The sequence below is a fragment of the Dendropsophus ebraccatus genome, chromosome 5 (assembly GCF_027789765.1).
Source record: "Dendropsophus ebraccatus isolate aDenEbr1 chromosome 5, aDenEbr1.pat, whole genome shotgun sequence".
In the NCBI taxonomy this organism is placed as follows: domain Eukaryota; kingdom Metazoa; phylum Chordata; class Amphibia; order Anura; family Hylidae; genus Dendropsophus; species Dendropsophus ebraccatus.
This window is the reverse complement of record NC_091458.1, coordinates 14,853,955-14,880,016: the sequence shown is the minus strand read 5'-3', so window position 1 is coordinate 14,880,016 and position 26,062 is coordinate 14,853,955. Positions and strand designations below refer to the sequence as shown.

The 26,062-nt window shown below is 43.0% G+C and overlaps 1 protein-coding gene across 3 annotated transcripts in view; it reads right to left on the bottom strand.

Moving 5' to 3' along the window:
- Positions 1 to 11,571: 11,571 nt before the first annotated feature.
- The window catches only part of WNT11 (Wnt family member 11), a 68,256-nt gene continuing 53,765 nt past the window's right edge, over positions 11,572 to 26,062 (bottom strand). For all 3 annotated transcript variants that reach the window (XM_069971950.1, XM_069971951.1, XM_069971952.1), the window contains exons 5-6: positions 25,545 to 25,837; positions 11,572 to 12,779 (exon numbers count right to left, since the gene is read on the bottom strand). In XM_069971950.1, coding sequence (XP_069828051.1) covers positions 12,605 to 12,779; positions 25,545 to 25,837 — 468 coding nt within the window. In that variant the 3' untranslated portion in view covers positions 11,572 to 12,604. The remainder of the gene's footprint in view (positions 12,780 to 25,544; positions 25,838 to 26,062) is intronic.

Here is a 26,062-nt window from a genome sequence, read left to right as displayed (position 1 = left end):
GTGCTTTAAGGTCTTTGTTACTTCACACAGATCCACATCCATCTCACAATTCTAAACCTCATTCTAATGATTTCCTCTCTCTTTTAGACCCGGGGTTCTGACCTCAGTGTCACTGTCCAGTATGATAGGTTCCACTATCTAGGCCACACTTCAAGGCCAAGTAGGCCACAACCCATGCTCCATTACGTAGGCCACACTTCAAGCCCAATTAAGCCATAACCCAGACTCCACTTTCTAGGCCACACTTCAAGCACAAGTAGGCCATAACCCGGACCCCAGTATTTAGGCTACACATCAAGCTCAAGTAGGCCACAACCCAGGCTCCCTATGAAGGCCACCCTTTAAACCTAAGCAGCCATGGTTACTTTACAGGCCTGCTGGACAACAAGACTTCGACTATCTAACTGTCCGCAAAGACAAGAATCTCCTGGTCATGTTTTTCTAACATTGAATAACCCCTTTGACACTTGGTCACCAACAGTCTTGTAGTTCTCAGATGAAGCACCAGATTAATGATTGCCTTCACACTAGTTCGTTTTATTTCTGGAAAGTTTACAAAAAGTCAACAATTCAAGATTTAGATTTCTGCTTGAGGTTTCTGTTCTCTTTGCAGGAGCCCTGTTCTAAGGCCTGTGTTACTTCACACAGATCTACATCCATCTCACAATTCCAAGCATCAGTCTAATGATTTCCTCTCTCTTTTAGACCCTGGGTTCTGACCTCAGTGTCACTGTCCAGTATGATAGATCGCTTTACTGGTGCCAAAAGGCCAAGCTAAGAGGCCTGCTTCCAAATCCCTTCTTAGCATAGTTGTCTTACTCCACACTGTTTCTTCGGTCTGATCGAAGTAGGCCACAACCAAGGCTCCACTACCTAGGCCACACTTAAAGCCCAAGTAGACCACAACCCATGTTCCACTACCTATGAAACACTTCACAACCAAGGCTCCACTACCTAGGCCACACTTAAAGCCCAAGTAGACCACAACCCATGTTCCACTACCTATGAAACACTTCACAACCAAGGCTCCACTACTTAGGCCACACTTCAAGCCCAAGTAGGCCACAACCTAGTCTCCACTACGTAGGCCACCCTTCAAGCCCAAGAAAGCCATAACCCAGAATCCACTATCTAGGACACACTTAAAGCCCAAGTAGGCCACAACCCAGGCCCCCTATCTAGGCCACCCTTTAAGGGTATGTCCACACTAAAAATAAAAGTGGTGGAATTCCGCGGCAGAACCCCTACTATGGAATCCTGCCTGCCTCAGTGTGTCAATAGGATGCCTGACACACCTCTGCTCTTCACGACTCTCCGCTCAAAGAATTGAGATGTCATTTCTTTCAGCAGACAGCAAAGGTGCGTGCGGCATCCCATCGACACACTGAGGCAGGCAGGATTCCGCGGTGAGGGCTCTGCCACAGAATTCTGCCACTTTTACTCAGTGAGAACATACCCTAAAGACCCTATTACACAAAACGATTATCGGCCACTTTTGGCTGTTACGGCCAATAATTGTCTGGTGCAATAGAAGACAACGATCAGCCGACATGAACGATGCCGGCCGATCGTTGGGTTTAAACATTTTGAAAGACAAAAAACTTAGATAGCAGTGATATGCTAGCGACGTGGAATAGAAGTGGTGGCAGCAGACCGCTGCTATCTTCTATGGGCTGCCTGGACGATCTAGTGATCGCTGTTACCAGCTTGCTGCCAAAGCGTGTCATAGCGCCGGCAGCGACCAGGAAACGAAGAGCAAGTGAGCGCTGACAACGCCTGTTTACTCATCTCCATCGCCCTGTGTAAGAGGGGCTTAAAACTAACTATCTATGATCACTTTACAGGCTTGCAGGACATCCAGACTTCACTGTAGCTATCTAACACTCCGCAAGGACAGGAATCTCCCCAGACCACAGACAACACCTATGTAAACCACTCCGAACAACTATTCCAACAACTGGGTGCTTGTGTGACACCTACCAAAACTTGAGTGGCTTCCAACCATGTCTTCTCTTAGTCACCATCTTTGTGTAGCCTTCCTATTAATAGTCCCAGCCTTCTTGGATTAGTACTGTGGGGGAGTTTTTATTTTTTGCTCCACTTTTACTGCAGTCAGGATGTAATTTTCATCTCTCGGAGAAACAGTGGAAAAAAGTCTTTGTTGAGTGGATATTTTCCTTCCATGGGAAGAAAGGCTTGTGTCTCTTTCAGCCTCACCAACTATATGACTTCCCCGGGGACTGATAAACAGCGCTCTCCAGAATGCTTCATAGTATAAGCCAGCTCTGCCGGGACCATTTATACACTCTGATATTTATGAGAAATTTCTGCAGACTTTACAACACATGAAGTAATGTAGAGTATCGGATCCGTGGGGCCAGGTATACAGAGGGGAAACACAATATGATCCATTAAAGGACACAAGCGGACCGTGGAACAATTATATTATAATAATAGACAATGAGACTAGAAGAGCTTCCCTCCAAAGTGAAGAAAACTCTCTACTTTTTTATAGTACTCTACGTAATATAACATGCATGGTAAGTAGGGATGATCGAACATCTGGAAATCTTAGGCTTTACCGAACTCGAACCTTCTTCATTTGATTCCCGATGCCTTCTCGTTCCGTGGAGAAGGTGGAGCAAGCCCGGGTACTACCTGGAAAACAGGGATACAGCCTAGGTAATAGGCTGTATTCCTGTTTTCCAGGCGGTACTCGGGTTTGCTCCACCTTCCTCACGGAACCGGAAAGCATCCGGAATCAAATGAAGAAGGTTCGAGTTCGGTCAAGTTCGATTAAACCTAAGATTTCCCGATGTTCGATCACCTCAAATGGTAAGTCCTTATGGCAGGTTGGTTGGTTAGTAATTTTTGTTTCTGGTAAGGCTGAGGGGCAACCAACCAACATGGCTATCATAGAAGCGGCAATAGGTTTGTTCAGATCATCCTATGCCCAACAATTACTACTGATTAGAATGACTGAAGTATTACGTTGGTGGGTGGAAGGAAGTTGGGTTGGCCACCAGGGTAAGGTACCACACTTACCAATGCTGGTTCCATCAAGTCCTACTGCATCTCCTGTTGCGGTTTCCTCTGGTCCCCAATGTTAGCGTCATCTGACCTTTTCTTAGACAAGCTGTAGAAACAGGACCTTCCTATCCAGCCAATCACTGGCTGAGACACTGGCAGAGTCAAAAGGTCTTGTTCCTACATCTCGTCTGGGAAGCAGGCTGAAAAGACGGGCATCCCTGAACCAGAAAGAGCCACAATGGAATGGGACCTACTGAAAACCAGGGTAGGTACATATAACTGAAAGAAAAAGTGGCATACCAGAATACCCCTTTAAGCCCTATCCCCTACCAGAAAATCCTGTTCCCAGGAACACCCACTCAGGACCTCATTTTGGTCTATTTAGAGGGATAATCCCATGAAAACAGGATTGATGAGAAGTATAGTCTCCATGCCTGCCCATTCACGGCTGCATAACTGCTGTAGACAGGGGTTTGATGGTCTACCGGCTACCGGTCCCCTTCCTTCAGGACTCTCTTAGTTATAATCTGGGAAATGAACACATGGTGAATGGTTGAATTCAAAACAAAGCTTCCTAATCATGAAATGTTTTAGGATTGTCTTATTTTTTTTTGTTTTTACTTTCATTCAGCTTCTGATATAACTTTTTTAACATTCTCAAGTGTTATATTTGTTAACAGAAGATTAGACTAGACAGTCAAAGAATGCACTAGATTTATCATAACGGCTCAAAATCTGGTGCATCCTTACACCGTCCAGTCTAAAGTGAATATTTTAGCTTCCTTTTATGGCAAAATCATATGGCAAAAGGGGCTCCTTTTTTGTGCAACTAAACTAGGCCCCATTCTGGTGAGGCCACACCCTCTTCTGGCAAACCACACCCCATTGTCACAAAAGCACCTAAAAAGTATCTCAAATTGATTGAAATTGTGTTTGGTGAAAATTGCTTTTTTTTTGTGTAGGTGGCTTTGATTACCTTTCCCAACATGTTTCTCACCTTGCCTTTTAAATGTTTAAAAAAAAACATAAAAAAAATAAATTAAAAGGGATATTTTGATGAAAAATATGTTTTTCAAATCAACTGGTACTGATAAGTACTGGAATACTGGAAATAACTAGAAATAATTTACCAATCTGTTTAACTTTTTGACACCAGTTAATTTAAAAGAAAACATTTGGTGGTGTACCCCTTTAATTTTACTATTTTTCTGAATTAAATATCATGCTGTTTGCATTTATTGGATTATGGTGTTAATTAATATTAATCATTTTAAATAAAACAACTAAAATATATATATAAAAATAAATGGCCTCAGCTCCAAATTTTTTTTCTAAATTAAATTCTATGGAATTCCTGTGGTGAAAACACATGGGAGAATTTGTGTGACCCCCCCCCCCCCCACACACACATAATATTATTAATTAATTAACACTGTAATCTAATAACTACAAACAGCATAAAATTTAATTCTGAGAAACTCATAAAAATTATAAAAATTAAACAGATATTTTTTTTTTTAAACATTCAAACAGTAAAAAGAATCCTAATCCTAAACAACCCCACAGATGACGCTATTGGCTCATGTTCTTCTTCTAAAGATGGATAAAAGGCAAATAGAATCCCAAAACTAAAAATTCATCAAACTTTTTTCTCTATTTTTTTTTTTTCGCTCTTGAAGAAAACAGACAGATCCCCCCAGTCTACGCCGGCCTTCACAGAGGTCCTTTTATTTCCCGGCACAACCCGTCCATGGAATACATTTAATTTTGACTACCACACTGTTGGTTTTAATTTAAAAGATTTGATGAAATTCTTGAACAATTTTTTTGAAGACGTGGAAAAAAAATTAGGTTCTAATATTTCTTCTGACGTCCGGCCCTCTCGGGGGAAAACACGTCTGCCCTTTCGCTGAGTACAAGTGGTTAATACAAGCCTATTGACATGTGTTTCTTATCTTATACGCGCTAAAGCGTACAGGACTTTTTTTTTTTCTTTCTGGAATTCTAATGTTCACACGTATTTTCTACGACAGACGCGGACAAGGTTGTGTAAACTTTTGAAGAAAATCAAGGTTATATAAATGTGTGAATTCGCCTTCAGAACTTCTTCTGGTGGGAATACACGGAGGCGACGCATTGCGCTCGGGAATCTGGTTTCATCCATGTTTTTGTTCTAAACTAATAAAAACGTAAAATATGTGATTTAATATGTTGTTTATTTAAAGGGATTTTTAGGATCCTTACATTTTTTTTTTTTTTGCACTTTTTCATAATTTTGAAGAAATGTGCTAAAAATTTCTTGTTGTCTTTGGAGATTGATGTTGGCGGGAGCTAGACCATCCATCGTGACATCCCACCGATATATTGACTGATATGGTCACATGACATAGACACCATGCGATCAGCCTGTGATGGATAGCTGGCACCATGCGGCAATAGCCGAGATAATTCTAGTTTCAGTTATTTACCTTCCATGCTGCAGTTTATACTATTTTATGTCACACTTTATAGGTGCCATCTACCATGCATTAAAGGGGTACTCCAGCGGGGGGGGGGGGGGGGGGGCTATTTTGGGATCTGGCCAGGGAGGAGGTGGCTGAGAGAAAAGACGTCCACTCACCTCCCCGGATCCAGCGGCGAGTCCCGTATCGCGGCGCTCCAGTTCCCGGCCGCTTCCTGGTGTCAGACGCGGGCTCGAGACGTGACGTCTTAAGACTTGAAACGGATCCCGCCTCTGTCACTGACTGGTTGAGCGGACTTGGGACGCCACGTCTTGAGCCCGCGTCAGACACCAGGAAGTGGCCGGTAACCGGGGACCAGAGCACCGCGATACGGGACTCGCCGCTGGATCCGGGGAGGTGAGTGGACGTCTTTTCTCTCAGCCACCTCCTCCCCGGCCAGATCACAAAATAGCCCCCCGCTGGAGTTCCCCTTTAAAGTTGATCTATCAAAGTGAGAAGGGGAAGCAGGAGTCACAGGCTTTCTCTATGAGTGGTGGGGGGAGCAGGACTCACAGGCTTTCTCTATGAGTGGGGGGGGGGAGCAGGACTCACAGGCTTTCTCTATGAGTGGTGGAGGATACAGGACTCACAGGCTTTCTCTATGAGTGGTGAAGGGGAGCAGGACTCACAGGCTTTCTCTATGAGTGGTGGCGGAGCAGGACTCACAGGCTTTCTCTATGAGTGGTGGGGGGGAGCAGGACTCACAGGCTTTCTCTATGAGTGGTGGCGGAGCAGGACTCACAGGCTTTCTCTATGAGTGGTGGGGAAGCAGGACTCACAGGCTTTCTCTATGAGTGGTGGGGGGGGCAGGACTCACAGGCTTTCTCTATGAGTGGTGGGGGATACAGGACTCACAGGCTTTCTCTATGAGTGGTGGGGGAGCAGGACTCACAGGCTTTCTCTATGAGTGGGTGGGGAAAGCAGGACTCACAGGCTTTCTCTGAGTGGTGGAGGACACAGGACTCACAGGCTTTCTCTTTGAGTGGTGGGGGGAGCAGGACTCACAGGCTTTCTCTATGAGTGGTGGGGGGAGCAGGTTTCAGACTTTCTCTATGAGTGGTGGGGGAAGCAGGACTCACAGGCTTTCTCTATGAGTGGTGGAGGATACAGGACTCACAGGCTTTCTCTATGAGTGGTGGGGGGAGCAGGACTCACAGGCTTTCTCTTTGAGTGGTGGGGGATACAGGACTCACAGGCTTTCTCTATGAGTGGTGTGGGATACAGGACTGACAGGCTTTCTCTTTGAGTGGTGGGGGATACAGGACTCACAGGCTTTCTCTATGAGTGGTGGCGGAGCAGGACTCACAGGCTTTCTCTATGAGTGGTGGGGGAAGCAGGACTCACAGGCTTTCTCCATGAGTGGTGGGGAGGGGGGGGGGGGGGGCTCAGTGTAAAATCTTTTTAAATTACAACACTAGATAAAATACTGGGAAGCCAGTGCCTTGTTCTCTACATGTCGCTGTCTAATGCCGGATGCCGGTGACTAATTGACCTTATGCAAAAAAACAATGATTCATGGTAGTAAAACCTCCCTCCACCCAAACACTCAGCTCTGCTACCTCTGCGTCAGCTCTGCTACCTCTGCGTCAGCTCTGCTACCTCTGCGTCAGCTCTGCTACCTCTGCGTCAGCTCTGCTACCTCTGCGTCAGCTAGCTACCTCTGCGTCAGCTCTGCTACCTCTGCGTCAGCTAGCTACCTCTGCGTCAGCTCTGCTACCTCTGGCTCTGCTACCTCTGCGTCAGCTCTGCTACCTCTGTGTCAGCTCTGCTACCTCTGCGTCAGCTCTGCTCCCTCTGTGTCAGCTCTGCTACCTCTGCGTCAGCTCTGCTACCCCTGCGTCCTCAGTTTACCTGCGAAGCCATCATGAGATCCATAATTCTTCCATTATTCCACTTGTACATGAATTTGCTGAGATTTTTTTTTTCTTTGTAAATTCGACCATCTGTTTCTATTTGTTGTGCAATTCAAAATGGCGAAAGGAGAATGAAGCCCTATGGGGGCATGGTGACGGCATAGAGGGGGGTCCCCACTTGAGACCACTCCCTCTATGAATGGTGAATGCTGTACAGCATGGGTCTCCAAACTGCGGCCCTCCAGCTGTTGCGAAACTACAACTCCCATCATGCCTGGACAGCTAAAGCTTTTGATTTGGCTGTCCATGCATGATGGGAAATGTAGTTTCCCCATTCAGTCAGTGCATTACATTAGATGGAAGAGGGAGAAGAGCTCGGCTAAGAGCTTCAATCTCCATCTCACTGCAGAAGACTTATAGGCTTATAATGGAGATCGATTACTGCAGCGAGCCAAGGATTTAGTCACTTAGCTGAGTTGTTCCCCCAGCTCTGATCTCAACCAATGTTTTTAGGACATGTCAAAGTTTTTTGAAGTAATAATGCCCCTTTAAGAAAGGCTGGGCACTGAAATCATTGGAGAAGATAGTCACCTAATTTCAGAAAAGTTGTGGAAGGACCCCATGTAAACACATGCATGCTCGGCTGAAATACGGCTGATATTTATGCATCGGAATAGCTGTAAGCCGTACAAGAGTTTGGTATACAACTAATTAAGGGGCGCTCTGGCGATTTTTTTATTTTTATTTTTTAAATCAACTGGTGTCAGAAAGTTATACAGATTTAAATTACTTCTAATATAAAAAATCTTCTGTCTTCCAGTACTTATAAGCTGCTGTATGTCCTGCAGGAAGTGGTGTATTCTTTCCAATCTGACACAGTGCTCTCTGCTACCACCTCTGTCCATGTCAGGAACTGTCCAGAGCAGGAGAGGCTTTCTCTGGGGATTTGCTGCTGCTCTGGACAGTTCCTGACATGGAAGCAGAGAGCACTGTTTCAGCCTGGAAAAAATACACCACTTCCTGCAGGACATACAGCAGCTGATAAATACTGAAAGACTGGGGATTTTTAATTATTAGTCATTTACAAATCTATATAACTCGTCTGTACCAGCTGATTTGGAAAAATAAATTATTTAAAGTTATTGAAGTTTTCACCGGAGTTTCCCTTTAAAGCTACGTTCACACACTCTGGAAATGAGGGCTGTTTTAATTTGGGCGGACGTCGTTTATCAGCTGTTGTTTTAAAATAATGAGCATTATTTGCCTCTTAAATGACGTCCAGCCAATAAAAACGGCCATCATTTTACCAGTGTGAACATAGCCTAAATGTCCATAGGCAGCTGTATAGGCTTCATAGCTCCACTCCAGAAGGGAAACAACTGTCTCTAGCGCCACCTTTAGGTACCTGCCTTTTAATGTCAATGTCCTAAAAAAGTTCTCAGCCCGGGATATTAGCCAGAGCAGGCCCCTATAGCTGTATACAGGGCTGCTTTGGCTCAATGGAAATCTTACAGTAACTGGTCTGTAATGGGATCAGGCACTGGTCCATATGTAGAATCATCATGGAAAATTATCTACAGGTAAAGAGGCTCCTTCACTCCAGATGACATGTCTGGTTTCCTTCCTTGTAGTATATAACCATATATAACGTATCTCTATGTATTTCCTGCAGGGCTTCTGCTGGTGGACAAGAGCCAATCTGATAAAGCAGATCTGCAGTATATAGAACGGATAAAGAGCACGGCAGCAGCCTCCGACCCCAACTAACTACTGTATACAGGATATTTTTATATATTTGTTGTTTTTATTACATTTTGTACAGATTTTGTGTAGAAATCCTTCATATTATGGAGTTATTCTCTCATAGAAGCTCCTTATACCGTTATACACCTGGTATACAGTATAGCATGGCACACGTATTCTTCTTCATCTGATATCAGAGGTATATAAGGTAAGGTACATTTATACATTCCTATTAGTGCCATACTATAGGTCTAGATATAACTAGATATAACTATATATATATATATATATATATATATATATATATATATATAATTTATATATTATATAATCATATAGAAATTTATACGGTGGTGGAAGTCAGATTTGTAGACTAAGGAGACAACTTCCATACTGAAATGTGTAAGAATTGCTCAAGTGTTGAACCCTCCAGCTTTTGCAAACCTACAATTCCCATCATGCCTGGAAGCAAAAATTTAGGTTATTCGAACATGATGGGAATTGTAGTTTTGCAACAGCTGGAGGGCCTCGCTTTGCACTAGGTATCACACAGTGTATCATTTTTTTCCGGAATGCTCCTATAAGAGATGTGTGAATTTTACTTAAAGGGGTTGTCCGGCGAAAAAAAATTATTCACAGAATAACACACATTACAAAGTTATACAACTTTGTAATGTATGTTATGTCTGTGAATGGCCCCCTTCCCCGTGTCCCACCACCCCCACCCGTGTACCCGGAAGTGTGGTGCGCTATACATTACCTGTCGCGTGCCGACCACGGTCTCCGATCCTCAGCAGTGACGTCTTCTTCGGGAGCTTGGCGGATCTTCCCGAGTGCCGGCCGCCCTCTGCAGCGTCATCCGAAGCTCAGCCGCGATTGGCTGAGCATAACTGTGCTCAGCCAATCGCGGCTGAGCAGCTGATGACGTGGCCGCGTCATCAGCCGCTCAGCCGCGATTGGCTGAGCACAGTTATGCTCAGCCAATCGCGGCTGAGCTTCGGATGACGCTGCAGAGGGTGGCCGGCACTCGGGAAGATCCGCCAAGCTCCCGAAGAAGACGTCACTGCTGAGGATCGGAGACCGTGGACGACACGACATGCGGTGAGTATAATGCACCACACTTCCGGGTCTAGCGTGGGTGGGGGGAAACACGGGGAAGGGGGCCATTCACAGACATAACATACATTACAAAGTTGTATAACTTTGTAATGTGTGTTATTCTGTGAATAATTTTTTTTCGCCGGACAACCCCTTTAAATGATTATATAAAAGGGGTACTCCAGCGAAAATCTTCTTCAAATCAACTGGTTTCAGAAAGTTATGTAGATTTGTAATTTACTTCTATTTAAAAATCTCCAGTCTCCCAGTACTTATCAGCTGCTGTATGTCCTGCAGGAAGTGGTGTATTCTTTCCAGTCTGACACACTGCTCTCTGCTGCCACCTCTGTCCATGTCAGGAACTTTCCAGAGCTGGAGAGGTTTTCTATGGGGATTTGCTGCTGCTCTGGACAGTTCCTGACATGGGGTTAAAGTCGGAGGTCGTCTTATACGTCGGGTATGGTTGCCCCATACGGTGGGGGGGGGGCTCAAAAATGGCCGCATAAAAAAACAAACAAACATTTAACTCACCATTGCCGACCTCCGCGCGCCTTCAGTACCGTTCCCAGTGCAGGCAGTGTGACGTACACTACCTGCTCCGGAGATCGCTGAACCTCTCCCCGGCAGCCGCGCGTCTTAAATGTTTTTGGTTTTTTTTTTTTTATTTAGCTGCAGTTAACCCCTGCCTGACTGCAGCAGGGGTCAACATTTAAGGCGAACCCCTGACAATCTGCTTAAAAGTCAGGGGTCGTCTTATACGCCCCATCACCTTATACACCAGAAAATACGGTACTTGTAGGACTTGTCAAGTTAAATATTTTTCAAATATATTCATTTACCAAACCCGCCTTCTTCTCTTGATATGCTGCTCTTTCCTTACTAACCACCACTCTGCTCTAAAAGCAGGCGTCTGGCTGTTGTATATATAGCTATAATGTACATACTTATAAATTATACAGTATATATATATATATATATATATATACTCTGTCTTTCAATAGATCTCCATTATAGCTACATATACACCAGGCAGGCATGTGCTTTTAGAGCAGAGTGGTGGTTGGTAACCTAGACAAAGAGCTGTCTATAAGGTGAGGAAAAGAGCAGCAAGCATATCAGGAGAAGGAGACAGATTTGGATACATTTGTAGAAATATAAAACTTGACAATCCCTATACCTATATTAGCTGAGATGGGAATTACCCTTTAAGACGACCACCAAATCCAACTCCCAACCTCCCAAACCTTAAACTACAGGAAAACCTGCAAATTTCTGTTATTTTTTTTTTTTTAAAGTGATATAAAAATAGAATTCTAGAAACCATTTTGTTATATTTTTACCTTTAATTTCATACAAACTTTGAAGCGGTTTCCTTACATTTATAATAATATATATAAAAAGGTAGAATAGAGGAAGCAAATGCTATATTTATAAATATCTCTCTCTGTAGCTTCTGCATACAAAACAAAACAATTTGTACATCCACCGACAGTGGCCGGACACCGCCGTCTGGGCGCTGACCCGCTGAGATGCTTGGAACGGAATTCTGCAGAATGTAAACAATACGTAAAGATGGCGCTCTGTCACCGCGGAGAATGTCAGATTCTAAATTCAGATACAAATTTCCAAAAATGTTCCTGATAAATTCTACTGTCTGCAAAATTATATTATACAGTCCGTAGAAAATGGGAATCTCTCTCCAAATTGGGATTGGGTTAAACAAATCCTCGAAGGTGTTGTCCGACCCCTTGAAGTGATTGGTTGCAGTGGTTACAAGCAGGAAGTAGAGACCGTATGGGAATAGTTGTGATTTCTGTTACTTTGTTTTTTTATTTTTTTTTTAAAGGGCCGGACTCCCCCTTTAATATACTCTACATAGTACTTCCAACCTGAAATAAGTTTCGTTGCACTCAGTTTTTTGTTTTTCCAGCTAGAGCCCCATTGAATGATACAGGTTACAGGGCCTCACTGTCCAGTCCAGCAATTCTTCTTCACAGGTTATGTATAAAAAATAATCCCTTATTCTCCCCCAATAGGTCACCGGCGTACCGTGGTAAACCACCACTGCAACGACGTAACCGAGTCGTGACTATTTACAATATGGCAGACACCAGGAGGTGGTCGGTCGCCCCGTAATGGCCACCCAAGTCTTTGTTTTTGTTGTTTTTAGTTTTGACATTTCAAAAACATTCACGTCGGTCCTGATATTTTTCCTTTGCTTCTTGTATATTATCCTATCTCATTTGGCACAACAAGAAAGAACGTCCGGCGGCGGGCTAGTGCTTTGGTTTCCATGTTACTTTTTCCTGTTTTCGGTGAGGTGGTCTTGAACGGATACAAAAATTCTTGACTATAACTCTTTTTTGTTTTTTTGTTTTTTCATTTGCAAACGTATCTCTCCACAGTCCTCTCGCACTTTTTGCAGGTTACATAGCAACACCAATGGTATTTGCAGTGACAGCGCTCCACCACGGTGTCCATGTAAGGGTTGTAGCCTCGGCCGCAGCACATTAAATCACAACTGTCGCTTCCGAAGGAGGTTTTATTGCATTGTCTGAAAGAGAACAATGAGACAATGGAGGGTTAATCGCTTTCTCCCGAGCACATGGGGCATTCAGCGGACGAGTTAATGTCAAACATAACCTGGCAGCAGATGCATCAAACCCATCGTGCAACAACAACACCAAAAAAAAGACAAAAACAACCACATCACTCCCCCAATAATCCATTCTGTATGGGCCTGAATGCGGCTGACACCAGGTTTAAACGTCCTTAAATGCCACGGCCCTATGGAATGTGACCAGGAAAGTCGAACCATGGGAAATTGAGCAGCACTTAATGGCACCAGATGTAAAGGAGCGGCCAGTTATTTTTCCTTTTTTTTTTTTTTGTTTGCTATTAAAAAATGTTGTTTAATTTTATGTTATTTTTTTGTATTTCATGTGGGCATCCGCAGCCGGATACTTTATGTTTATGGAGATTTTATGTGCATGAGATCATGAACCTCAAACAATTAAAACCAAATTGATTTGTATATGACGTGTAGTCCACGGCTCAGGTCACACGGCGACCCCCGCTACTAACCATCTGCTCTGTATACTACAGGTGGCTGCTCACAGGGGCTGGGATTTTTTTCGATAATGAACTAAAGATGAGAAAAAGTATAACGAAATAAAACATTATTGTAAAAAACGTTATAATTTATTGGTAAGAATTTTTATAAAAATTTTCATACTCTGCGTATTTGTATTTTACTTCCTGTCTTCAAGTACTTATCAGCTGCTGTATGTCCTGCAGGAAGTGGTGTATTCTTTGACGCAGTGCTCTCTGCTGCCATCTCTGTCCATGTCAGGAACTGTCCAGAGGAGGAGAGGTTTTCTATGGGGATTAGGTACTGCTCTGGACAGTTCCTGACATAGACAGAGGTGGCAGCAGAGAGCACAATGTATGTTTGTGACCCTCGCAGGGGGTTAGCAGAGGATTCCATTGTGAAGAACATTAAAGGAGAAGACAAAGGCAAGAATGGGGCCTGACAGAGCGGCGGTACACCACACAGCATCTGGGAAATTGATCTGTGCAGCAAAACAATCAAACTTGAAACCAAAAAATGAAGGAAGGTAGGATGAAGTCACAGGGAGGGTGAGAGAAGACAATGGGAAGATAAGAGGAGAAACAAAGAAAAGACAAAATACACATAGAAAATCAATAACAGTCCAGATAGTGACAGAATATTCTGCTATTGGAGGCCCAGCAGTATGAAAGACCCCCAGGCAGCACTACAGGGCGACTTATACTAGATGTGATATGAAGGGGGGGTTGGGGGGGGGGTGTATAAAAAAAGTAGTAACTGGTGATGGCAAATCTTTCTCAGTTTATGTACATTCACTAGTAGTGAGGGTAAGCAGTGAAGCACAGAGCACGGACACTGACCTTGAGGTTACTCAACCTACACGAGCAGGGACTCTGGACTCCGGGCCACTCAGTCTACAGGAGCAGGGACTCTGGACTCCGGGCCACTCAGTCTACAGGAGCAGGGACTCTGGACTCCGGGCCACTCAGTCTACAGGAGCAGGGACTCTGGACTTGGGGCCACTCAGTCTACAGGAGCAGGGACTCTGGACTTGGGGCCACTCAGTCTACAGGAGCAGGGACTCCGGGCCACTCAGTCTACAGGAGCAGGGACTCTGGGCCACTCAGTCTACAGGAGCAGGGACTCTGGGCCACTCAGTCTACAGGAGCAGGGCCTCCGGGCCACTCAGTCTACAGGAGCAGGGACTCCGGGCCACTCAGCCTACAGGAGCAGGGACTCCGGGCCACTCAGTCTACAGGAGCAGGGACTCTGGGCCACTCAGTCTACAGGAGCAGGGACTCTGGGCCACTCAGTCTACAGGAGCAGGGACTTTGGGCCACTCAGTCTACACGAGCAGGGACTCTGGACTCCGGGCCACTCAGTCTACAGGAGCAGAGACTCTGGACTCTGGGCCACTCAGTCTACAGGAGCAGGGACTCCGGGCCACTCAGTCTACAGGAGCAGAGACTCTGGACTCCGGGCCACTCAGTCTACAGGAGCAGGGACTCCGGGCCACTCAGTCTACAGGAGCAGAGACTCTGGACTCCGGGCCACTCAGTCTACAGGAGCAGAGACTCCGGGCCACTCAGTCTACAGGAGCAGGGACTCCGGGCCACTCAGTCTACACGAGCAGGGACTCTGGGCCACTCAGTCTACAGGAGAAGGGACTCTGGACTCCGGGCCACTCAGTCTACAGGAGCAGGGACTCTGTACTCCGGGCCACTCAGTCTACAGGAGCAGGGACTCTGGACTCGGGGCCACTCAGTCTACAGGAGCAGGGACTCTGGGCCACTCAGTCTACAGGAGCAGGGGCTCTGGGCCACTCGGTTTACAGGAGCAGGGACTCTGGGCCACTCGGTCTACAGGAGCAGGGACTCCGGGCCACTCATTGTACAAGAGCAGGGACTCTGGACTCCGGGCCACTCAGTCTACAGGAGCAGGGTCTCCGGGATACTCAGTATACAACAGCAGGGACTCTGGACTATGGGCCACTCAGTCTACAGGAGCAGGGACTCTGGACTATGGGCCACTCAGTGTACAAGAGCAGGGACTCTGGACTTCGGGCCACTCAGTCCACATGAGTCTACATAATATTAGTCTACATAAGTTTGTTATCTCTAGTGGAAACTTAAGGGGCATGCCGACTACCCCATGTATTTTTTCCATTCCCTTTCTCTTTTCTCGCTATTACAAACACATACACAGCCGAACTAAGTATGTATTTATATAGGATAGAGAGGAAGAAAAGCTGTCAGCTGTATGGCCACCATAAGGCACAAAATTGTGGTCAATAACCTCCTTCCCCTATAAAAAAAAACTGGATGGAGTAAGGAAGCGAGCCAAGCCCAAGAGGAAGGCTTACCATTGACTGAAGATGTCTGACTATGGCACATGATGAATTGCAGGGATATTTCAGGGTTATACTCGGGCCATGACCCATTAAAGAGACCAATATTATAAACTAGTCATAGTTTAGTATGTTACCGTTATAGCAATGAGGCTTCCAGACTAAACCTTTGATGAATTGCATGGAAACACTACAATCTAATGTCTTATACATGGCACAGGGCCTGAGGGGGCGGAGCGTCTCACTGTGATTTGAAGGACTCATTGTAAGCCCCGCCCCTGCTTAAGGAATAACCCACAATACCAGTAATTTATAAAATCCTAAATCTTTCTAAATTTTAGGAAAACCATATAAATATGTGCAAGGATTGAGAGTCACTTGGAGGCTGACAAGCACAAGATGTATGTTCTCTGGTAACGTTAATCATATTGTGCAGAGTCGCTCATGCGTCTCCCGTGAAATGTAGCGGGGGTCATAAAAATAAATGGCTGTCAAATCAAAGCCCACGGAGGATGAAACGCAGAGCAAGAACTACAAGAGATTTACAGTTCATGTATATTACACCGCTCCAATGTGTCAGACGGAGCCCAGATATCAGGGTGTGGACGCCCAGATCAATGATAAAGCGTCTAATACCAGGAGGATACATGAGAAGCTGGAACGTATGGGAAGCGGACTCAGCCCGGCCCTGCACACATCCAATAACACAACTTTATTAACTTCCTGCAGGAAAATACAGAAACCCCTGCTGGGAGCCCAACGGTGACCCCGTAATAGTTACCCCTGAATCACCTCTACTACTACACAAGGGCTCATTTATTAGGGAATTATTAGGATTTTCCATAGGGGGCAGTATTATAGTAGTTATATTCCTGTATATAGGAGCAGTATTATAGTAGTTATATCCCTGTATATAGGAGCAGTATTATAGTAGTTATATCCCTGTATATAGGGAGCAGTATTATAGTAGTTATATTCCTGTATATAGGAGCAGTATTATAGTAGTTATATCCCTGTATATAGGGAGCAGTATTATAGTAGTTATATTCCTGTATATAGGAGCAGTATTATAGTAGTTATATTCTTGTACATAGGAGCAGTATTATAGTAGTTATATTCTTGTATATAGGAGCAGTATTATAGTAGTTATATTCCTGTATATAGGAGCAGTATTATAGTAGTTATATTCCTGTATATAGGAGCAGTATTATAGTAGTTATATTCCTGTATATAGGAGCAGTATTATAGTAGTTATATTCCTGTATATAGGGGCAGTATTATAGTAGTTATATTCCTGTATATAGGAGCAGTATTATAGTAGTTATATTCCTGTATATAGGAGCAGTATTATAGCAGTTATATTCTTGTATATAGGAGCAGTATTATAGTAGTTATATTCCTGTATATAGGAGCAGTATTATGTAGTTATATTCCTGTATATAGGAGCAGTATTATAGTAGTTATATTCCTGTATATAGGAGCAGTATTATAGTAGTTATATTCCTGTATATAGGAGCAGTATTATAGCAGTTATATTCTTGTATATAGGAGCAGTATTATAGTAGTTATATTCCTGTATATAGGAGCAGTATTATGTAGTTATATTCCTGTATATAGGGGCAGTGTTATAGTAGTTAAATTGTTGTATATAGGAGCAGTATTATAGCAGTTATATTCTTGTATAAAGAAGCATTATTATAGTAGTTATATTCTTGTATATAGGGGGCAGTATTATAGTAGTTATATTCTTGTATATAGGGAGCAGTTTTATAGTAGTTATATTCCTGTATATAGGAGCAGTATTATAGTAGTTATATTCTTGTATATTGGAGCAGCATTATAGTAGTTATAGTCCTGTATATAGGAGCAGTATTATAGTAGTTATGGTTCAGGGAAGAAACAGAGTGCTGCACCTCACACCTATGGCTGATACTAGTACCTCTCGGCTGCATAAAAAACATCAGAATTCTGTATGTGAATTGATCAAGCCATACTGCCCCATGTACCTCGTGCCGGTATCTGATACACATGGGTCCCTACACTAAGTCCACACCGTGCCAGTCAGTGGCCACCAACCCCGCAGGCGTGCACAGCCAGGGAACGGGGGCCATGGGACGGCCCTGCGACCCCCATGCCACAGGACCAGACCCAAAAACACCACACCAGAACCCGGCCAGCACCGCCGGCGGAGAAGGTCGCCCCCAAGCAGCACAAGTCTGGATAAGGAATTACACTCACCATAGCTGCAGCAAAGTTAGCAGTGGAGTTAGCGTAGGGACCCGTGTGGACCAGAGGACCTGCACGGTGGTACACGGGGCAATATGGCTTGATCAATTCATATACAGACACTCTGGTGTTGATTTTTAATATAGGCCTAGCGGCATTAGTATCAGCCATAGTTGGGATGTGCAGCCGTTCCATTCTCTCCAGTTCGTATTATAGTAGTTATATTCTTGTATATAGAAGCAGTATTATAGTAGTTATATCCCTGTATATAGGAGCAGTATTATAGTAGTTATATTCTTGTATATATGAGCAGCATTATAGTAGTTATATTCTTGTATATAGGAGGCAGTATTATAGTAGTTATATTCCTGTATATAGGAGCAGTATTATAGCAGTTATATTCTTGTATATTGGAGCAGCATTATAGTAGTTATATTCTTGTATATAGGGGCAGAATTATAGTAGTTATATTCCTGTATATAGGAACAGTATTACAGCAGTTATATTCCTGTATATAGGAGCAGTATTATAGTAGTTATATTCTTGTATATAGGAGCAGTTTTATAGTAGTTATATTCCTGTATATAGGAGCAGTATTATAGTAGTTATATTCCTGTATATAGGAGCATTATTATAGTAGTTATATTCCTGTATATAGGAGCAGTATTATAGTAGTTAAATTGTTGTATATAGGAGCAGTATTTTAGTACTTATATTCTTGTATAAAGAAACAGTATTATAGTAGTTATATTCTTGTATATAGGAGCATTATTATAGTAGTTATATTCTTGTATATAGAAGCAGTATTATAGCAGTTATATTCTTGTATATAGGAGCAGTATTATAGTAGTTATATTCCTGTATATAGGAAGCAGTATTATAGTAGTTATATTCTTGTATATAGGAGCAGTATTATAGTAGTTATATTCCTGTATATAGGAGCAGTATTACAGCAGTTATATTCCTGTATATAGGAGCAGTATTATAGTAGTTATATTCTTGTATATACTGTAGGGGGCAGTATTATAGCAGTTGTATTCTTGTATATAGGAGCATTATTATAGTAGTTATATTCTTGTATATAGAAGCAGTATTATAGCAGTTATATTCTTGTATATAGGAGCAGTATTATAGTAGTTATATTCCTGTACATAGGGAGCAGTATTATAGTAGTTATATTTTTGTATATAGTGGGCAGTATTATAGTAGTTATATTCTTGTATATAGGAGTAGTATTATAGTAGTTATATTCCTGTATATAGGGAGCAGTATTATAGTAGTTATAATCTTGTATATAGGAGCAGTGTTATAGTAGTTATTTTCTTGCACATAGGAGGCAGTATTCCCAATCCCATTATTCTCCTGGAGGAATTACCCAGACAGAGGTATGTGGTGGCTTATAGGTGAGACCTATATCTATCAGACATTCATGGAATATCACATGTCCAAGGTAGGGGTGTCCCTTTAACTGGATCAGAATTAAGCACTTCAAAGTCCGAGGCGCCCTATATAACCTATTAGATTTAATGCTGCTTTTACTCTTTCCAGCTAAAAAAAATTACATTTAATGGCTTGTGGCAAAAGGGTAAATTAGGATACGATTGTTATAATTTTTACATCTTCCCGTGTTTATTTTTGAAGTCACAATGATTTATAGGAGCGTATTAATGCACTTAGACTTGGAAATGGGTCTCAGGCCAAATGCATTCATGTCCGGCCAGCTCTTCCAATCATAAACTGAACGGGGTGCCATCTGGCAGTACTAACCCGCACCATAAAAATAAGTGTAATTGTAGAAATTAAGGCTGATGACTTTATGCGCTAATCCATTGCCCTCTTACAGAACCCTCCATGATGCCTGACGGTATACAGTATTCCAGTAGGAAAATCAGGCTGCCAAGTAAGTGCTAAAAAAACTCTTTCTAAAGTTGGACAAATGGTGGCCGTCCGAGGAACTCAATGGGCTTCACCAGTCTCTTGGAAAGACCAAAAAGTTCTCAGTAGTAACACTGGGGGAGGTGGCGCCTTCCTGCTGCCTGGCTTGTATTACTGCTGCTCTGCCCATAGGGTGCACATGAGCTCTCTTCCTGACTCTTAAAGGGCCAGCGCCAACCTCACCTTCCCCAGCAAATCCTTGTTAACCAATTGGTAGTTCAGGCCCAATCAACAATGTTTTAGCTTTCTAGTGCTCTGTGAGGGTGTTATTTTGTATGCTGCTCCATTACTGTCTTTGATTCCAGCCAGTTTCCTGACCCCATCTCTGCCTAATTTCTGTACCTTGCTAGATACTCGTCTGACCTTTGTCTGTCCCTGACTTTGGAAGCTATGCTCACCCTGACCAGTCCTTTACCAACTATGAACATATTCTGCCCAGACCTTGGCCTCTACCTAGACTTCTCCCTGCCTGACTCTCCAGTGCTTCTAATCCGTGTATATAAAGCTATTGGCCTATAAAGTTTTATTGGCCTATAAAGCTACAGCTAATTTGTTCAATCTATATAGTAAAGCAGGCAAACAAAACAGGATGTATCAGACTTCTATGTCTGCTCTCGAGGCCAGTGTTGTAAAAAAGCCGTCATTAACCCTCCCTTTAATGATAATGAGATGACACAGCTCAATCTGTCCAGGTCTATACAGTAAAGCTTAAAAATGGACAAACAAAACAGTAAGTATCAGACTTCTGTGTCTGCTCTCGTGTGCAGTTTTGTAACAAGTGTCATTAACCCATCTACCATTTAATGGTATTTGAGATGACTCTGCTCAGTCTATCCCAGTGTATACAGTAAAGCTGAGAAATGGACAAACAAAACAGGAAGTATGTTTGCTGTGTCTGTGTTAGTGGCCCAATTGAGAACAGAGCTGTCATTACAAGAGTTACCCAGGCTTCTTCCAGAAAAAGGACCTTTCCTGTCCTCAGTTTGGTTGTGGATTTTGCAGCTCGTTTAATTGAAGCAAATAAAGCTAAATTGTAACACCACACACAACCCAAGGACAGGGGTGGTGCTGTTTAAGCAAGAAAGTAGCTGTGCTTTTTCTAATCCTGGATAACCCCTTTAACTCACCCACCTAATAATGAGATGGCTCTGCTCATCAGTCTATACAGTAAAGCAGAGAAGTGACCAAACAAAACAGGAATGAACAGTTTTCTGTGTCTGCTGTGGTATACTGTTTGAGAACACAGCTGTCATAAACTCCTCCATATTCTTATAATAATGAGATGGCTCTGCTCATTCTGCATTAGTCTATATGGTTCAGTAGATAAGTGACCAAACAAAACAGGAATGAACAGTCTTCTGTGTCTGCTGTGGTATACTGTTGAAGAACACAGCTGTTATTAACTCCTCCATATTCTTATAATAATAATAATAATAATAATAATAATAATAATAATAATGAGATGGCTCTGCTCATTTTGCATCAGTCTATAAAGTAAATCAGAACACAGCTCTTATTAACCCCACAAACATAATAATAATAATAATAATAATAATAATAATAATAATAATAATAAAATGCTTCTTTTTATTCTGTCCCAGTCTATACAGTAAAGCTGAGAAATGAGCCAAAAAAAATCAAGTAGTATCAGTCTTAAAGGAGAAGTCCAGCGAAAATTTTTATTACAGTATTGTATTGCCCCCTTAAAGTTACACAAATTACCAATATACACTTATTACAGGAAATGCTTATAAAGTGCTTTTTTCCCTGCACTTACTACTGCATCAAGGCTTCACTTCCTGGATAACATGGTCATGTCACTTCCTGGATAACATGGTGATGTCACAACCCGACTCCCAGAGCTGTGCGGGCTGTGGCTGCTGGAGAGGATGATGGCAGGGGGACACTGAGGGACACAGGGCACTGGAGGGACACTGAGCATCCCCTTACCATCATCCTCTCCAGCAGCCACAGCCCGCACAGCTCTGGGAGTCGGGTCGTGACATCACCATGTAATCCAGGAAGTGACATCACCATGTTATCCAGGAAGTGACATCACCATGTTATCCAGGGAGTGACAACACCATTTTATCCAGGGAGTGACAACACCATTTTATCCAGGAAGTTACATAACCATTTTATCCAGGAAGTGACATCACCATGTTATCCAGGAAGTGACATCACCATGTTATCCAGGAAGTGACATCACCATGTTATCCAGGAAGTGACATCACCATGTTATCCAGGAAGTGACATCACCATGTTATCCAGGAAGTGACATCACCATGTTATCCAGGAAGTAACATCACCATGTTATCCAGGAAGTAAAGCCTTGATGCATTAGTAAGTGCAGGGAAAAAAGCACTTTATAAGAATTTCCCGTAATAAGTGTATACTGGTGATTTGTATAACTTTTGGGCGGCAATACAATACTCTAATAAAAATTTTCACCAGACTTCTCCTTTAAGTGTCTACTCTAGCGACCTGTGTGGAAGCTGCAACATTTCAGGATTCACTTTATGTAAATAAACATTTTAAAAATATATAAAATCAAACATTTTTAATAAAAATTTAATTTATATAAAAAATAATTTCCTTCCTGCAAAGGTCAGTTCCCGTAGCAACTTAAGGGGAAGAAAATCAATTATCAGCAATAGTTTATGGCATAATAATTATATTGAGGCAAAACAATTTTTAGGGTAATGAGTCTTTGTAAAGTAAAAAGCAAGCAGATGTCCGCCCGGAAAACCTGGATTCTATTACACGTGTATATATATTATGGAAGCATCCCCCCCCCCCCCCTCCCCCAGCATGGAGGACCCCGCAGACCCCGGTGAGACGTCTCCCATCAGGACGCAGTTTGTATTTACAAATATTTTGCTGACATCATGACCCGGGGAGGAGGTGGGATAATGGGTTTTCCAGGACTAGGTAAGAGCTCATTAGCGGTAACTTATAGGGTGCGTTCCTACAAGACGACTCAAACACTGAGGAAGAACAAGGTCGCCTTTCTGTGATCACTTATTGACCGTCATAAATCCAGGGGCTCGCTTTATGCTTTCTGATCCTCGGAGGATTCGACTCCAGATCAATTTTCAGTACAAGAAAGAAATCGAGGACAGAACTAAACGTTCTCATAAACTTTGGCTTTGTGAAAGCAGAAACAATAGTGGCAAGGCCAAGATTTCACGGAGAAACTGTTTGAAAGCATGTTCACCTTAAAGGGTTTGTGGCTGTCGCGTTGTAGAGAGCGGGATTCCTCCGCGAGATATGATGACATTGCGGATTATAAGGGAGTCAGGAACACTGACATGTTCATAGAGACCCCACCAGCAGAATAGTGAGTGCAGCTCTGGGGTATAATACAGGATGTAACTAAGGATCAGTAATGTAATGTATGTACACAGTGACCCCACCAGCAGAATAGTGAGCGCAGCTCTGGGGTATAATACAGGATGTAACTCAGGATCAGTACAGGATCAGTAATGTAATGTATGTACACAGTGACCCCACCAGCAGAATAGTGATTGCAGCTCTGGAGTATAATACATGATGTAACTCAGGATCAGTACAGGATCAGTAATGTAATGTATATACACAGTGACCCCACCAGCGGAATAGTGAGTGCAACTCTGTATTATAATACAGGATGTAACTCAGGATCAGTAATGTAATGTATGTACACAGTGACCCCACCAGCAGAATAGTGAGTGCAGCTCTGCAGTATGATACAGGATGTATCCTGCTCTCCCGCCCGGCCAATCAGTGTGTTGACCACCCGCAGCCACAGATTGGCTGGGCAGGAGAGCAGGACAGTGGGACCCCGTGCAGCAAGGACAGGTAATGTATATACAGACACAGCGGGGAGGAAGCCGAAGGGGTAAAGGTGCCGGCAGAATTGTAGAGTATGTAGTGACAGGGTACTGCCAGGACCTGACAGACTTGCAGCGAGATTTACACTGCGAGTCTGTACGTGTTAACTGACCCTAAAGGGGTGCTAAGGCAAAAATAAAAACTCATAAATAGAATTGTAATTTAATTCTAATTAAAAATCACCAGTCTTCCAGTACTTATCAGCTGCTGTATGTCCTGTATGAAGTGGTGTATTCTCTCCAGTCTGACACAGTGCTCTCTGCTGCCACCTCTGTCCATGTCAGGAACTGTCCAGAGCGGCAGCAAATCCCCACAGAAAACCTCTCCTGCTCAACAGACTGGAAATAATACCACTTCCTGCAGGACGTACAGCAGCTGATAAGTACTGGAGGACTTGAGAATTGTAAATAGATGTAAATTACAAATCTATATAATGTTCTGAAACCAGTTAATCTGAAAGGAAAAGATTTTCACTTGAGTACCCCTTTAAGTAATTGTATATACCGACTATTTTAAATATTTTGGGTTTGTTTGTTTGTTTGTTTGTTTATTTATTCATTTATTATTGAATTTTAAACTTTTAAACATTGAAAAAAGTTTGTGCTTGTCCCATTCGTTGCCTTGAGATGACTATACATGTATAGCTGAAAAGTAGTTTATAGAAAACTTTCCGCTATGTTCAATATATTATCTTATGAAGTGGCCCAGTAAGGTCAAGTTTGCTATAAAGTATCCTTGGCCTATCAGGTCCTCCACTGCCCCCTTATAGGATGGTCAGTCATTAGCAGTGCAGCTCATACCACAGAATGGCCGCCCTATCAATGTGGCAATGCTACAAACTATACCTGAGGGTTCATATTAAAAATCATAGGGGTTGGTATGGAATAAGCGGTTAGTATGTTAGGGTGGTATTGGCATTGCATGACATTTTACAAAAAAAAAATTCTGATTGAAGGGGTGCTTTTTTTCTAATTAACTGGTGTCAGAAAGTTATATAGATTTGTAAATTACTTGTATTAAAAAAATCTCCAGTCTTCCAGTACTTGTCAGCTGCTGTATGTCCTGCAGGAAGTGGTGTATTCTGTCCAGTCTGACACAGTGCTCTCTGCTGCCACCTCTGTCCATGTCAGGAACTGTCCAGAGCAGGAGAGGTTTTCTATGGGGATTTACTACTGCTCTGGACAGTTCCTGACATGGACAGAGGTGGCAGCAGAGAACACTGTGTCAGGCTGGATGGAATACACCACTTCCTGCAGGACATACAGCAGCTGATAAGTACTGGAATACTGGAGATTTTTTTTTTAGAGAGAATTAATTTACAAATCTGTATCATTTTCCAATACAAGTTAATCTGAATTATATTTCTCCATAGTACCCCTTTTAACGTATTTAAAGGCATTGTTTATTTAGAATTAACCTCTGCCTGAGAGGAGCAGCCCCGACACCCCCAGCAATCACTTGATTTTTCCTGGGAAATCGTTGGCTAGCCAGACATTCTGTCTCTGCAGCGGCCACTGCAGGAGAGATGTAGTATTACATGAGTGGCTGTCTATGTAATACAGAGATAGCTCCAGCCTGATAGAACTTCCATAAGCATGGCTCTTGTTTAAACTGATAGATAAGGGTCTCTAAAAGGGAGCCCCATATATCATGTCCATAAGACCACCCTAAAGAAGCTCTACGAGTGCATGGGGCAAGGAACCATCCATGGTTGGGACCGACTGCCCAAGGGTATTGTTGGCCTGCATATTTAGAGGTATAGATGCCACAATACGAATGTACACATTGCCATAATAAAAAAAACGGACACTAACTAGTAGTAGAGGAAGAATCAAAAAACTCTTGCTTCTTTTTGATGCGTGACTCACCGGTCTTGCGTTCCATGTGATCCTAACTTCTCGTTCTTTAGACAATAATCCGGGGAGCTTTGTAGATATATAAGCTCCGTTTCCCGTACCGGCCGAATATCCAGGTCCTTTGGCACCAGCTGTTTCCGTGTCCCCATCGGCCGATGTACGACCTTTGTTGCTGACAGATACTTGGTTTTCAGGTCCAAGGCGATCTCTCGAAGTTCCAGTAAACCTTTCCAGCAGGTCTTAATGGAGCAGGACCCCGAAACTCCATGGCATTTACATTTTAGCTCTAATGAGGTTTTCAGCACCTGAAGACACAAGTATACCAACAATTACATTACTAGCGTATACGGGTGGATACATAGGTTCCACCATGATGGTACTATAGATGCAGAAAATTCACATGCTACCACCCCAACTAAAGTATCCCTAACTAAAAATTGTCCTTCTAGTTTCGATTAGAGATGAGGACATGCTCGAGTCTGATCGTTCGGCATTTAAATAACGTTGGCTGAGGAAGATGGATGACGCCC